At 46.9% G+C, this 14,559-nt stretch overlaps 7 protein-coding genes across 7 annotated transcripts; 4 read left to right on the top strand and 3 right to left on the bottom strand.

Moving 5' to 3' along the window:
• Positions 1 to 25: 25 nt before the first annotated feature.
• Positions 26 to 1,113, top strand: GLAREA_11630 (uncharacterized protein; the record flags this gene model as incomplete). Its single annotated transcript, XM_008089773.1, has 3 exons — positions 26 to 300; positions 362 to 622; positions 1,026 to 1,113. 3 exons carry the CDS (start codon positions 26 to 28, stop codon positions 1,111 to 1,113), a joined length of 624 nt encoding a protein of 207 aa, XP_008087964.1.
• Positions 1,114 to 2,332: 1,219 nt separating this feature from the next.
• GLAREA_11631 (Bromodomain-containing protein) lies at positions 2,333 to 5,855 on the bottom strand (the record flags this gene model as incomplete). The annotated part of the gene is made up of 3 exons (XM_008089774.1): positions 2,333 to 3,493; positions 3,542 to 4,692; positions 4,739 to 5,855. 3 exons carry the CDS (start codon positions 5,853 to 5,855, stop codon positions 2,333 to 2,335), a joined length of 3,429 nt encoding a protein of 1,142 aa, XP_008087965.1.
• An 875-nt stretch (positions 5,856 to 6,730) lies between these two features.
• On the top strand, positions 6,731 to 7,433 carry GLAREA_11632 (uncharacterized protein; the record flags this gene model as incomplete). The annotated part of the gene is made up of 2 exons (XM_008089775.1): positions 6,731 to 6,755; positions 6,847 to 7,433. The coding sequence occupies 2 exons, from the start codon at positions 6,731 to 6,733 to the stop codon at positions 7,431 to 7,433; spliced, it is 612 nt and encodes a 203-aa protein (XP_008087966.1).
• A 738-nt stretch (positions 7,434 to 8,171) lies between these two features.
• On the top strand, positions 8,172 to 9,830 carry GLAREA_11633 (Nop; the record flags this gene model as incomplete). Its single annotated transcript, XM_008089776.1, has 3 exons — positions 8,172 to 8,341; positions 8,394 to 9,513; positions 9,561 to 9,830. 3 exons carry the CDS (start codon positions 8,172 to 8,174, stop codon positions 9,828 to 9,830), a joined length of 1,560 nt encoding a protein of 519 aa, XP_008087967.1.
• A 440-nt stretch (positions 9,831 to 10,270) lies between these two features.
• Positions 10,271 to 11,666, bottom strand: GLAREA_11634 (P-loop containing nucleoside triphosphate hydrolase; the record flags this gene model as incomplete). The annotated part of the gene is made up of 3 exons (XM_008089777.1): positions 10,271 to 10,492; positions 10,541 to 10,991; positions 11,041 to 11,666. 3 exons carry the CDS (start codon positions 11,664 to 11,666, stop codon positions 10,271 to 10,273), a joined length of 1,299 nt encoding a protein of 432 aa, XP_008087968.1.
• A 578-nt stretch (positions 11,667 to 12,244) lies between these two features.
• Positions 12,245 to 12,831, top strand: GLAREA_11635 (Prefoldin; the record flags this gene model as incomplete). Its single annotated transcript, XM_008089778.1, has 4 exons — positions 12,245 to 12,430; positions 12,479 to 12,603; positions 12,654 to 12,714; positions 12,766 to 12,831. 4 exons carry the CDS (start codon positions 12,245 to 12,247, stop codon positions 12,829 to 12,831), a joined length of 438 nt encoding a protein of 145 aa, XP_008087969.1.
• Positions 12,832 to 14,022: 1,191 nt separating this feature from the next.
• Positions 14,023 to 14,559, bottom strand: GLAREA_11636 (Acyl-CoA N-acyltransferases (Nat); the record flags this gene model as incomplete). The annotated part of the gene is made up of 1 exon (XM_008089779.1): positions 14,023 to 14,559. The coding sequence occupies one exon, from the start codon at positions 14,557 to 14,559 to the stop codon at positions 14,023 to 14,025; it is 537 nt and encodes a 178-aa protein (XP_008087970.1).

Here is a 14,559-nt window from a genome sequence, read left to right on the forward strand (position 1 = left end):
TCCTTTTTCACAAACTGGCCTCATCATGCTTCAAGCCAATGTGTTGAGATACATCAGACCACTCCCCAATCAATTTGCTTCGTTGCAGAGCGCATATTCATCACGTTCTCACAGTGATGAGGAAGCAGATTACGAGGCAGCCAGACAGTGGTTCGCAAAATTCCACTCCAAGGACCAGAATCCCAGCCCAATGTCAAAATCAACCGGAATGACTGAGCAACAATCAAATATGCTTTCGCTAAAACAAGCCAGGACAAGATTCGTTAGACCAGGCGGGCCTGGAGGTCAGAAAACCAATAAGTAAGTTGTCATTCTCATGTCGATATGTGTTGGAGAATGTATGAGTCTAATGCTCTCCAAGGACAAGCACCAAAGCAGACACAGAATGGAGTATGAAGGACCTGGAAACCGTCGTGCCAAAAATACTCTACCAAGGTCTTCGAGCGAGCTCCTATTATGTCGCGTCCAGCGACTCAATAAGGATAAAGTGCGATGAGCAAAGAAGCCAGACGCAAAACAAACTGACGTGTTACCAACGGCTAGCCCACGAGATTGAGAAAATCTATAAAACCAATGTACCAGGCGTGACTACAGCCGTAAAGCAAGAAAGAGTAGTAGCACTGTAAGTAGCCATTTTCTCTTTCTCGAATCACCAGGCGGTTGATACTCTTGCTTCCATGCGTTCTGGGGTGGGATTTGCATCATTGTTACTTGCCATAACCTCTGATACCACACATTTGCCTCACAGAACGCGGCATGACTATCGCTTGGAGGGCAAAGAGCAGAAGAAATACAAGCAATTGCTGCAAGCGCGGAAGAAAGAGAGAAAAAAAGAACTTTTCGCTATGCAGTGTAAGAAAAATCGGAAAGCGAATTTTACTCCTGCTCCAGAAAGCAGCAAAAACGTCAAATCCCCACGAAAGTGAAAAGTGACACACACACAGTCATCGAGCATAACATTACAACTCGATGAGGTGCACACATCATCATTCATCTGCAACACACTTGCTAACACTCCCTCACAGACAAAAAGCAGAGAATCTCAATAGGTTGAAATTCAAGAAAATGCACGGCGACAAAAAGCGATCTCGAAAAGGTGGTGGGCCGGTGTAATTGGTGTTTGGAATTGGGGGCTTCATGGGTCTGAGCGGCTTTTGGGAAATGTATCTGGGATTTAATGTCGTGGTTTTATTATGGGTTGATACCAGTATATGGACTTGGGACGGTCTGGCATGGAGCTACTAGTGTGCGAATCCTTTTAGATGTGGAATAATAGTGTGTTTTTATTAAGCTTCGCACATTAGAGGCGTTGAGATCAAGGCAAGATGGGATCATATTCCCTGTTATACTTTTGTGTATTCCGAAATTCGAATGTATGCTTGGAGGGTGAAGTACTTTGTTGCTGAAATGTATGTTTATTTCTTACGAATTGGAAAAGCCGAAGGCTGTAAAGGAGTTTGGAGTTTGCATAAACTGGTCTGCTTCGAATTTACATACCAGATTTCCCACGGAAGGTTGTCCTCAAACGAGCTCACTGCTCAAAGCATCCATTGCTTTTCATTCTAACCCCCAGTGGTCGATCCAGTGGCTGAATTACTTTGGCTTGATGTGGAAATATGAAGCAGCAAATTTAGCTCAGATGTATTTCCGATTACCGAAATGCTACATCAAGTAAGTCGAAAATCAGACAAATTGCACTGGTACAACTAATAATGTATATATTATCACACCACTGATCTATACCTATCATCCCTAAAGTACACCACGACCCTTCACGATCAAAGCATCCAACCTCATAGACAGGTAGGGACCCAGGTATCCATGCCCCTCAAAATTCCCACCCAATACCCTATTCCCGCTACCCAAGCCCAGAGAAAGATGCTCCATCAAATCCTCCAACCGATTGATGGGACCAATAAAAATTAGAAAACACCAGCATACCGTTGTGTTTTCATGCTAAAATATCCCCATAACTTCCAGTCTATCTCCTCGAAACATATCCCCATGTTTCTGCATATATCTTATCCCCTACTCCAAGTGATATAGGGAAAATTCTTCTATCTTCCTGCGTTTGTTGATGATTCCCAAAACTCCACTGAACAGAACATGGTCCGCGAATAAGGCTCGTAGTACATATTAAAAGCTTTCTCACACAAGAAAGGTATTGGTAAATCGAAGGTCGAGCCCCGGAGATTGACGATGGCGTAATCTCCAGATGTACGTAATTAGATTTGAACGAGTGTGTAAGCGGATTAATGTCCCTGTAATGAGTCCAGGAACCGAGTGGGGGCAAAAAATGCCTTAAAGCAAAGTACTAAATATCATGGAATTTTCATCTTTCGATGCTTTCCGGGCTCATCATACCGACAGCAGAGGTGTCATCTTTCTCTGTATGAACGCTGCCTTGTCCGCTTTCTCCCCTTTCCATTGAAATTCCATTCGGAAGGTTTAACTTCGCTTTCTTTGTAGCAGCTGCTCCACCTTTCTCGGGACTACCATTGACACCACCAGGCTTTGCAGATGTATCCATGGCTGTGCCATTATCAAGCTTCTTCTTCTTCTTCGAATTTCCGCCTTGCTCTTTTAGAGGTCTCTTGCGTGGACTTGTGATCTTCCCTGTAGGGCCAAGACGAGGGCGCGATGGTCGTTGTTTGGGAGGAAGTTCTTCGTCTTCGAGAAGAGGCTCATCATCGTTGGCATGCAGTTTTGCCAGGAAGAAGTTTTTGATAAGGCCAATTTGGTCCTGAAGGTTCTCACGAGTGACTGGCTCCAACGGAGGTAAGGGTGGGAATATCTCCGCGGACTGTACTGCTGCCGCAGGTCCCGGATAGCTTCGATGTATTTTGGCGTGCAGTAGATGCAGTGGTACTGAGAGACTTGACATCCCAAATTCTGAGTCGAGGCCGAGAGCCTTGAATCCGAAGAAATCTTCTCCCAATTCTTCTGCAAAGTCACCACCAACGAATTGTTCACTTCCATCATGAAAAGCCCCTGACCCGTCGGTGCCAGCATCTGTAAGAGCAGGCCGTAGAAGATCAGAAAGATGAGCTTTCATACGTTCGTGCATGACCCCAAGCTTTGTGCCTTGGCGCTCAACATCATCCTTGACGTAGCCCTCCAAGCTTTCGACTTCCAGACCATTTTCGCTAAGCGCATGAAGCAGGACTTCCTCATCGGTGAACCGTTCTTGCCATCTTTGTCCAGCTGCCGCAGCTAAACCTGTTGCAGGAACTTTTGGTGTCTCCCTATATACACTAACCGTCCGTACCAGTTTAGTGAAAAAGTCTCCTGCAATTTCAGTGATCACATCAAGAGCACTAGGCTGGAGTTCTTCAAATCCAGCATGATAACAAAGCTCGGCTACGGAGCGCTGTAAAGCTGCTTGGCAGACCCAAGGTGACATGATAGGTCCATCGTCAGAAGTAACATGAGGTTCTATATCAGCTTCGATAAATGGCTCCGGGTCGTATTTTGGAAATTGGTTATTGTACATCTGATATATGGTTAGCTTGTTTTTATCGTATTAGAGCTCTAGACTCACCTGAGCTTGGATCTGCATCTGCTTTATGACGCTAATCTTCGAGCAAAGTTTCCTCGTCTCCTGCATTTGCCTCATGTTGGCCCCGATTTTGCTGGCCAGGAAGCTCTTTGGTGCTGTAAAATGGCCAGCTGGGACCAAACGAAGAAATTCAGAGTTCTGGTCTATCACGTGCCCTTCTGAATCTTCAATCCATTGGTTTCTGAGTGGGATATCTGGGATTGCTGACAAGGGTTCGTAATAATCAGGTAGCATCTTTTCTTCTTCGCCTTCCATACCTTCTGCAAGAGTCTCAGCAGCTTGGGGTGCTGCGTCTTTGCCATCTTTACCAATTGCCTCGGCTCGAGAGACATCACCATGAGCCTGCTTTTGTTGTCGAAGCCACCTCCTCATGCCAGCTTTAGTTCTTATCAGGGCAGGCTCCTCTGGGTTAAGTTTGTCGCCCTTAAACAGTCGATGTCTCTCCTTAGCCACAAGTGCTCGGTCCTTCTTTGTCACTTGCTTCCAGGTCTTATATTCTTCATCTTCTCGTAGGTTGTCGGCAGCGGCTCCCAGTGCTTGGCCCAGGGAAAGTCCGTTGACTGAAGGCCCATCTACGTCCATGCCATCAGCCTGACTACCAAGGCCCGGTACGCCATTCATGCCTCCTGGTGTAATGGAACCAATCGGCGGGGTAGCAAATCCGTTGCTGCCATCAAACCCTGCTTCCGAGCCTTCATGCTGGAGACTGCTTAATACGCCATTGACTTGGAGTGACGGCTTCTGGTCAACTCCAGGGGTTCCCTCGTCCCGAATTGATTTCCTGGCCTTTGTTGATCCCTTGACACCAGCTTTGCGACCTCTTGATGACATGATCGGCTCGTCATCACTGTCATCAACCGCTTCATCGTCGCCGCCATTCTGCTTTCGCCTTTCCTCTGCTTCGACTTCTGCTCTAGGTCTTACAACAAGATCAGGAATGAGCGGGACCAATTTCTCAGCTTCTTTCCTCATCGCATTCGCATTGCGTCTTAATGGATGCGTCATTTCAGCATTATACTTGAGGCAATTTGACCATATGAGATCCAAATCAGACACAAACTCAGCCTTAGACTTATAGCCGAGTGACTTCAACTTCTTGGTCATGCTACCAAGGTCCATGGGATTTTTGATTACTGGACATATTAGCTTGCACTTATTGACGAGAGCAGAAAGACTCACTGTTGTAATAGTCGGGTGCCTCTCTTTTATTTACTCTCGTTAAGAACGGTGCCGAATACTCGGTCATAGCTTTGAGCTCGCTCAAGACCTTCTCAGCTGCCTCGTATAACTCTTCCTGGTTTACGTTTTCTTCGCTTGCCCATTTACTTCGATTTTTACGAACCTCATTCATCAAGGCTCGCAATTCAGCGTCGGAGGCCGCGACCAGGTCGCGCTTGAGATCGATCCGGGCGATGAGATGCTTTAATGTCAAACTTGACGCGCCAAGGTTGGCACTACTTAGAGTACCATGGTGTTCGCCATTGGTGCCACTTGTGTTGGGCTCGTTTCCATTGTTGTCCATCTCTGCATTAATCTGCTTTTCCGCCTCCTCAAGCTTTTGCTGTTCCAACATAGCTACCCGGTCGTTTTCCAACGTATAGAACATAGTATGGAAGCTGCGCTTTGCTGCCTCCTCCGTAGCTTTTTTCTGTTCCTCCAGCTGCTTCCGCGCATCTTCCGAGGACTTGGGTTGATCCCGCGATCCATCTGCCTTTGACTCAACGTTAGACTTGACAGGAGATATGTCCGAAGAGACAGGCGAGCTCCCGGATTTCGAAGGCGACATCAATGCATTAGCGTTCTTGTTTTTGACAGCGGAGATTGGCAGGTCTTCTTCGTCTTCGTCCTCATCGTCATCATCATAGTTGTCCTCGTCAATCACCCGCGCGGCCTTCTTGGGAGCTTCCTGCTTTGGAGGTTCAACAACACCTAACTGCTCCGCCAATTGGTCCTCGTCCGCCGCGGCTGCATCTTCCACAGACTCGCTGGCTATATATTCTCCTCCGCCGAAGATTGCAGCGATGCGCGCCTCACTGCGCCGGTATAGGTCCTGGAAGAGGGCCTTCTGATGCTCCTCCTCCGCGTTGTCTCCCTCAGATTGTACGGCGGTCGGTTCTGCCATTGTGGCATCTTCGCGCAAATGATTGGGAGTAATGGTGTTTGAACGTGCGGGAGAATCGTCGCGATGGTGGAAAGACTTGAGATGTGACGATGAAGGCAGCCAGTGGTGTTGGGCGTGATGAGCGGCGCCGTTGGTGATGGAAACCGTGGGTCCTTGAAGCCCAGGTCTCGACATGTTCTCCCCCTCCCACGCGCACCAGCGCGGAAAATGGGCGTTCGCGACAATGCACCAACTTTCGTAAAAACGTCGCTGGAAGTTCGTTACTTCTCGAAATCGCGAATTTCCCACATTGGTTGGTCTGCTTCCGTTGAATTAATCTCGAAATTCGATGGTTGTGGTCGCTTTCTTGATGGCTGAAATTCGTCGTTTTTGGCACAGGAGTTGAGGTGTCGTCAGGACGGCCGTCGTTGCGGACCTTTGGGGAAGGGGTTTAGCGGCTCATCATTTTGGAGCCAGAACTACACGTTTGCAGCAAGCGCAAGCACAATTGTGAATGTTTTTATTATTTTGGGGCTGCACATGTGGCTACGGTCTGGAGATCCAAGCTACATCCAGACAAGCAACGTTTTTCGCATTCCAAGGTGGTTATATAAACTGTTCTGCTTCTATCTGCGCTTTCCCGAACCATGTTCAAGAATCGTTCGTGGAAGGGCGGCAAGTGATCTCTCCGCATGGGGAATTCGATGCGAGAAGCAAGATTCTGCTATACTGCCAAAAACAAACTTAATTGCAAGTTCCTCTCTATGGCCAGCTTAACTGCATTGTACTCGGCCGTTTGAAACTCATTAATGATACCTACCAATGATGCACACATCTACTACTAATGTACATGGACTGCCGCTTTTCCCGCACATCGCGATGCACTTTCTGCCTCACATTCGAGGAATCCATATACAAGCATCAATTGCGTCGTAGCAGGTAACACAGAGGACCAGTTGAACACGCACCATAAGCTGGAGCTCCGAGTATCACAATCTACACAATTCCAACGATCAGCTATGAATCCAAGTTGATTCTAGGCCAGCCTCGAACCAACCTAACCCCTCACAATGCGCATAAGACTGCCCTTCGCAGGTAAGTTCAGCCCATCACGGTGCTCCATTTGATGCAGCTGGAGCTCCCCATTCTCTACCATCTCCTAGTCCTAATACCCCACCTCCTGTAGGCGCCTTCCTCTTCCTCATCGCAACAGCAGGCTACGCTGGCCTCACCTCTCTGCAGCTAGAGAACTTCCCAGTCAACGATAAAGTCTTACACAGCTTGACATTCTTCGCGCTGACGACATGTTTCTACTGGATCCTTGATACCTCGCGAAGGCGGAATCTCAACTTGACATTTATCTTTTGCACAGGCATCCTCGGAGTCGGTTCTGAGTTTCTTCAGTACTTTTTGCCGAATGACAGAAAATTCGATGTCTATGATATAGTAGCCAATGTAGTGGGGAGTTTGGCCGCTTTGGCGTTGAGCTCATGGTACCACACGAGGATGTTGGAAAGGAAACGGCTTGCGAAGAATTACCAAATCATCCCAGGCGATGAGGATGTCGAGCTTGGAGAAGGTGTTGGAGTACAAGAGAGTGGAACGGTTGGGGTTACAAGGTCGCTCGAGCAGGAGGTTGATAATTGGGACGAGAATGTTGCGGATAATTGGGATGATGATGAACCTACGGGGACGGACGAGGGCGACGGTCCTAAGACTCCGAGTGCCAGCAGTGCTGGGGAAGCAGAGGAAACTAAAAAGAGAGCTGACTAGGTGGCAGGGGCATGAATGTACGAGTGAGACGATTTTATGGTATGCCAGGCGAACAGGGTTATAGGTTTAGGGTCAGTCTGCTCATGTGTTTCTATTCAGGAACGGCGTTTGTAACAGCCATACCATGCTGACATTTTCATCATTCGTGGACTCTGCAATAGGAGTCTGACCATAATTCATAAAGATGTCACTTTGTATATCTGATCGTTCTGAGGGGAACTCACCATATTCAATTTTTCTTAGCATTCTCGATCATTCAGGCATTGTATAATAGGTAGTGACTAAACTAGCGTAGTCGTATCTCACTCCAGCAATCCATTTCCTCTGCCTTTTGGAGGCAGCATGGTAGTCTAAATGCAATTAGCTATGAAGAGTCCCAATATCGAATACTGAAATAGTAACATTATATCAACCATGGTATTATAATCTCATTGTTGCACTATGGAATTTCTAGCTATTACTGTATATGATCTTAATATGATATTGCAAGTATCAGTAACTTTGGAGGGGAGTATCGTCACGTGGAAGTCTAAAGGTCCCTGCCGCTAGTGGTTAGCGTGCAGCCCGCAGATCCAATCGCACCGCCGCGAGAAAATTTCCAGAGAGCTTCGAGAAATTTTGGGAGCAAAAGACGATCACGACCAAACCCACGCAACAAATATCAAACTGCAGGATCGACCTGTCAATGTGGTGTAGAGGGACGGCATAAGGAAGCAAACCTTACTGTGTTTTTGCAACATGTCGGATATCAATTACTTGCTCCACGAGAGCTCGGTGGGGTATGCGATCTTTGAAGTCGTTCACCAAGGCGATACGGTGGGAAACCGATTGAAGGAGGTTCAGGATGCGACTCAGGACCTTGCCAAGTTCGGGAAGATGGTGAAGCTTGTAAACTTTGCGCCATACAGGTACGCTGCGAAAATTAATGTTACAAGAGTGAGAACTGACAGGATTTCTCAGAGGAGCTGCCGAAGCTCTTGAAAACATAAATCTTGTTTCTGAAGGTGTCCTGTCTGAGTATCTACGATCGAACCTCGAGTTGAACCTCCCAAAAACTTCCAAGAAGAAGAAGGTCGTACTGGGTGTGTCGGATAAGAATCTGGCTGGTAGTATCAAGGCTGCATTCTCAGGTGTCGAGTGCGAAACTGGCGAGACCTCCGAGGTCTGCGCAGACTTGCTCCGAGGATTGCGATTTCATGCAGGAAAACTGTTGAAGGGCCTTCAAGAGGGAGATGTTGAGCGGGCTCAGCTTGGTCTTGGTCACGCATACTCTCGTGCAAAGGTCAAGTTCTCAGTCCAGAAGAACGACAACCACATTATCCAAGCTATCGCTACGCTTGACCACCTCGACAAGGCTGTCAACACCTTTTCTATGCGCGTCAGAGAATGGTATGGATGGCATTTCCCAGAACTTGTCCGTATCGTCTCCGACAACCATACATACGCAAAACTTGCGTTAGCAATTGGCGACAAACAGACTTTATCCCAAGAGTCGTTACATGATATCGCAGCGATTGTTAACGATGATGGAGATATCGCACAGGCTATCATCGATGCTGCTCGTGTAAGTATGGGCCAGGAAATCTCTGTGACTGATATGGAGAATGTGTCGTCATTCGCGAACAGAGTCGTCAAGCTTGCCGAATACCGCCGGTCACTCTTTCAATACCTAGTCAACAAGATGGCCATCGTCGCGCCAAATTTGGCTTCCCTGATTGGCGAGGTTGTTGCTGCCAGACTTATTTCCCATGCTGGATCTCTCACCAATTTGTCCAAGTACCCAGCTTCCACTGTTCAAATTCTGGGTGCTGAGAAGGCCCTTTTCCGAGCACTGAAAACCAAGGGAAACACACCGAAATATGGACTGATTTACCACTCAAGTTTCATTGGTCGTGCCGGAGCCAAGAATAAGGGCCGTATTTCAAGATTCCTTGCCAACAAATGCAGTATTGCAAGCAGAATTGACAACTTTTCCGAAGAGCCATCTACCAAATTTGGAGAGGCTTTAAGAAAACAGGTTGAGGAGAGATTAGATTTCTATGCTACCGGCGCTGCGCCAACAAAGAATGAGGATGCTATGGTAATTACTGACTTTCGCAAAATAATGCATCCACTAACGTCTTGCAGAAATCAGCAATGGATGCGGTTCTAGGTGACATCAACATTGCAGACCCAACAGCGGACACTGAAATGGCTGATGTCGCCCCAAGAGCGGTAGGCAAGCAGGAAAAGAAAGCCAAAGACAAGAAAGAGAAGAAGGAAAAGTCCAAAGACAAGGATGCCAAAAAAGATAAGAAAGACAAGAAGCGAAGACATAGTGAAGTAAACGGTGATCAGGAGCCATCAGAAAAGAAGAGTAAGAAGAAGAGCAAGAAAGAATCTGCCGACTCTGAATAGAACAAGTTTGGCGCATGATTTATCTAACACTTTTGCTTTTGTATATTTTGGGTGGGGCTTCTGGCACGGAGTTGGACGATTCATCTGGTTTGTTTCCTGTGTTGAATAACATCAACTTGGCGCTTGGGGACATGGCTTGTTTATTTGTAATGAAAAATGCACCTCATGGTATGGATTGCGATTTAGAGCATGATACTTTAGTAGATACCTTGTATTTAAAGTATTTGCAATGTCTTTCAATCCACAATCACCTCTACTTGTCGTTTTGCTTCGTTGTAGTCTGCTATACTTCTATATGACATTTCACCCATTGCTCCGTCACCCGCTCGTGGATGCAAGAAAATCCTTGACTCCTATAAGAACGCCATGCTTCACCATTGCATACATGTTCAAAATTCCTCTCCCAGGTGTACGTCCTTGAGATCGGCTCTAGAATCCCATCAAACTCCCTCACTACCGAACTCCTGGGTCCACTCTTTACTCCTAATGATATCCTCCTGACTGACCGTCGGTCTCGCACCTTTAACGGCCTTTTCGAAATCGGATAAGCGGAGTGGTGGTTCTAAAAGCTTGTCGGAGTCTACTTCAGTCCAATTCATTTCCATAGCTCCTTGCGCGCCGGGAGAGCAGGGTGTCAGTTTCTCGACATCTCCATCCATCACCTAGACAAATTGTTAGTCGGTGGCTCAATGGAGAAAGGGAATACATACCTTTTTATAATGAGTGGCTGTCTGAATGAGTCGGACAGGTTGCATGAGTGCATCTTGTACAGCAATACTGATATCGCTTCCAGAATATCCATCGCTCAACTCTCCCAGTCTCTTGAAGTCTGCTTTCTTGAGGTCACATGGTGTGGTGCCTACTGCAAGCTCGAACATGGTAGTTCGCGCCGCGGCATCAGGAAGAGAGATGTGTACACGACGTTGGAAACGGCGACGAATAGCCGCATCTAGCTGCCAAGGGATGTTGGTTGCTCCTAGTACTAGAACTCCTTTACTATCACGGCCTACTCCGTCCATCTGAACAAGCATCTCCGTTTTGATACGTCGGGACGCCTCAGATTCTCCTTCTCCTCTTGGACCGCATAGAGCGTCAATTTCGTCGATGAAGATGATAGAGGGTTTGTTTTCCCGCGCCATTGCGAACAGCTGTTTCACCAACCTAACATCGTGTGAGCTACTTCACAGGCCAAATCATCGTACCAGCTTACCTTTCTGACTCTCCCATCCACTTACTGACCAAATCCGAACTGCTTACACTGAAGAAAGTGCTGTTCGCTTCTGTGGCAACTGCTTTTGCAAGATATGACTTTCCGGTTCCTGGTGGTCCATAGAGTAGAATTCCTTTCCAAGGTTGTCTCTTCCCGGTAAATAGATGAGGAAATTTTATAGGCAGTACAACCGCCTCCTTTAACGCCTCTTTCGCAGCCTCTAACCCTGCTACATCCTCCCATCGGACGTTAGGTTTATCCTGCAAAATCGCACCCGCAAGCGCATTTCTCAATTTCTTGCTATCAGCATCTTCGCCCTCCTTCTCCTCCCCCTTTCCAGCGCCTCCCGTTGTCGCACCATTACTGCCTACCATCCCAGGTTTCTTTTTACCGCCGTCTGTGTCTAAATGCGTTTTTAACTTTTCAGCTCGCTCCATGTATTCCCCTGCCTTCGCGCGGATCATCTCCTTTGATTTCGCATTCTTTTCCCATTTGAGAGCTAGCATAAAAAGTTCCAGGGACTGATAGTATAACTGGTACGCCTTCTCATATTCAGCAGCTGTGTCTGCTTCGATTGCCTTCTTCACAATGTCTATGGCACGACCCAGAAAGTCGGTATTCGACATCTTGGGGGTGGGGTAATCGAATCGCGGGGGCGGAGGTGATCGAGACCAGAGGCGATTACGGTGTAAACCTTCACAGTAATGCTTGTCTAGAATGCGGAATAGCGTTTGCAGCTCTTCTGAGGCCTGTCGAACTCGTTGCGAAGCTACTCTTCTGATGACGGTGCTGTGGGCGGAAGTGTGGTGATTCTTTCCAAAGATCTTGGCACGCGGTTGCGGTTTTGAGACTCGCAGAACCAGTTCTCATATATCGTTTGCAGGCGGATGAGAGTCCGAGATATTGAAGGGATTCAGGTCTGTATTCTTTTGATTGAGAAAATCAGTCACAGAGTACGGTGTACAGGATGTTTACTTCCATGGTCGAAGTCCCCGTTGCCTTGCCCCGCCATGCGGCAACCGCGCTAGCGGGACGTGATTAGCATCCAGACCATCGAATTGCGATTCTGTGAGCTAAGAATTTCAAAAGCAACGAATTTGTCTATACTATCTCTCTTCGACATAAGACATTAATCGAGATTTTTATTGCTATTTTGCCGCGGCTCTTGGTCTTTTTGAACATTTCTAGTGGACAACCTCAAAATATGGCAGAAGTCCAGCAACAGCTTCAAGCTCTCAGTGCCGAATATCAAGCAGTTCAGCAAGGTACCCTTATGCGCCGTCATGGGAGTGAACACAAAAATCTAATTTTCTGTGCAGAGCTTCAGAACCATGTAAACTCACGGCAGAAACTCGAGTCCCAGCAACAAGAAAACCGCGCCGTTCAGAAGGTTCGAGGAATGGAATACGATGAATGAGTCGGCGGCTAAGAGATGTAGGAATTTTCAGGCCTGGCAGATGACGCGAAGATCTATAAATTGGTTGGGCCTGTGCTCTTGAAGCAGGAGAAGACCGAGGCGGTACTGGCGGTGGACGGACGGCTCGACTACATTGTGAACGAGATGTATGGCATCTCTGTCTCTGAATGGGTGATGGAAGCTAATTCCTGGGTAGCAAGAGGGTTGAGAAACAGATCAAGGATACCGAGGATAAGAGTGATGCTGTTAGATCAAAGGTGTGTCTTTTCGTTCTGAAGTGGTTCTGTACACATTTAACGATATTCCAGATAATACAGGTTCAGTCACAAGCGCAGCCACAGGATCAGGGTTCGCAAGCTCAAGTTGCAGCATAACAGTTTCGATGTTGCAAGATTCATTGCTTTCGGTATTTGCATTGCTTGGCGTATAAAAAGTGTCTCCATCATAGACGACGGATATCTAGATCAGATCAGGAACACAAGTCGCGAAGGAGCGTGAGCATGGGGTTAGCTTTCTTGTTTCGAGATTGTTGTTATCGATTCCATCCTATACCCAGCCGAACACGTCAGAAGCAGAGCCACTGGCAAGAATGAGATTCATCAAGTAGAAACAACCGGGTTCTGCTACAGTAGAGGCCTATGTGTCGGCGGATGAACTCGTTTAATGCCAGTGTTGAATATAGTCGTGCAGACATGGAGAATCTACATACTTCTAGATTTTGTCGTATGTTTTGAATTCAAGGAGATCAATGTCTCATGCGAGAATGTGAAAGTCACGTCTTGGTTGGAGACTTGAATATAGAAGTTTCCACCTGCCTTGAAATTCTCTGACTTATAGCAAAAGTTTAGGTATATCTCAAGCGAATTCTTGGATGCAGTGCGTACTTGTATAAATTGTTTCTGCCATTAAGAGTCAACGATTCGTTCATGCTGTCATCCTACAAGCTATTTCAGAGACACAAGCAAGTATTGGATGATTTCCCACTTTCAAAGTTGTCAGTTGGGCGGTCAAATTTCAAATTTCTAGATATCAATTCCCTTTAGTGTTCATTTACCCATGTGGAGTATCTATTCCTCGACCTTTACTATAGTTTGTTGCGTTAAGTGCAGTCCTCACTTTCGCTTCAACCCAGAATAAATTCTAGTTGGAGAACAAAGGTCTCTCCGAAGAAGTTTCTCACTTGAACTTCATGTTTGGAGTTCGTATTGATTATTCAGTTCATCCCAGTTCGAGAGCCATCGTCTACCTTTGCAACGAGTCACTTCTGGGCTTATCTATCAATTAGCTGGGTTGATAAACTTTGACATTGTTTATACAGATTCAAGTCGACCCTTCTTTAAGTCAGCAACTAGTTCCATTGATCGAAGCCTGACTTGGAATATAGTTCTCTCTTGTAGGCCATACAATCGGGCTCCTGTTGAGCCTTCTACCTCGACCGAGCTTCGGTTCGCTCCATTTCATCCTAGCAAGACTACCGAACATGTAGAATAGAAAACATTGGAGGAAGAAAGTATCCGATATAAGGAATAATAAGGAATCTAAGGCAGGCCGCGCCGTTCCAGGGTTTAAAGCTTCCGTCCCAAAAACAATGTTCCCTCCAACGGTGTGTCATAATAAGCTTCAATTCTCTGGAACCCAAACTTCCCATACAATCTTACAGCACCTTCCATCTTAGCATCCAACGTATCCAATACCATCTCTTCATATCCTAACTTCCTCGCTTCCTCCAGGACCCTGTCAATTAAAGCTTTTCCCACACCAAGACCCCGAGCTTCAGATACCGTGTACAGACGTTTCATCTCGCACGTCTTTGACGGAGACGTGGATTTGAGTGGTCTCAGAGCCACGCAACCTATTGCCGAGCCCTCGGGTAGTGATGAAGATGACGACGTCGAGGTGGCGATGAGTAAGGCACCAGTTGGAGGCTTGTATACGCCAGGCAGTGAAGCGAGTTCGGCTTCGTAGCCCTGAAAGCTAAGGTCAAGGTCGAGCCATGATGTGTATGCTGTGAAGAGGTCTCGGATCTGGGTGATTTCTGTGAATGTCGTTGCCTGTTTAATTTGGAAACCTGGATGTTCCGAATTTGAAATGAAATCGGTCAT

This window comes from Glarea lozoyensis (genome assembly GCF_000409485.1).
Source record: "Glarea lozoyensis ATCC 20868 chromosome Unknown GLAREA8, whole genome shotgun sequence".
In the NCBI taxonomy this organism is placed as follows: Eukaryota; Fungi; Ascomycota; class Leotiomycetes; order Helotiales; family Helotiaceae; genus Glarea; species Glarea lozoyensis.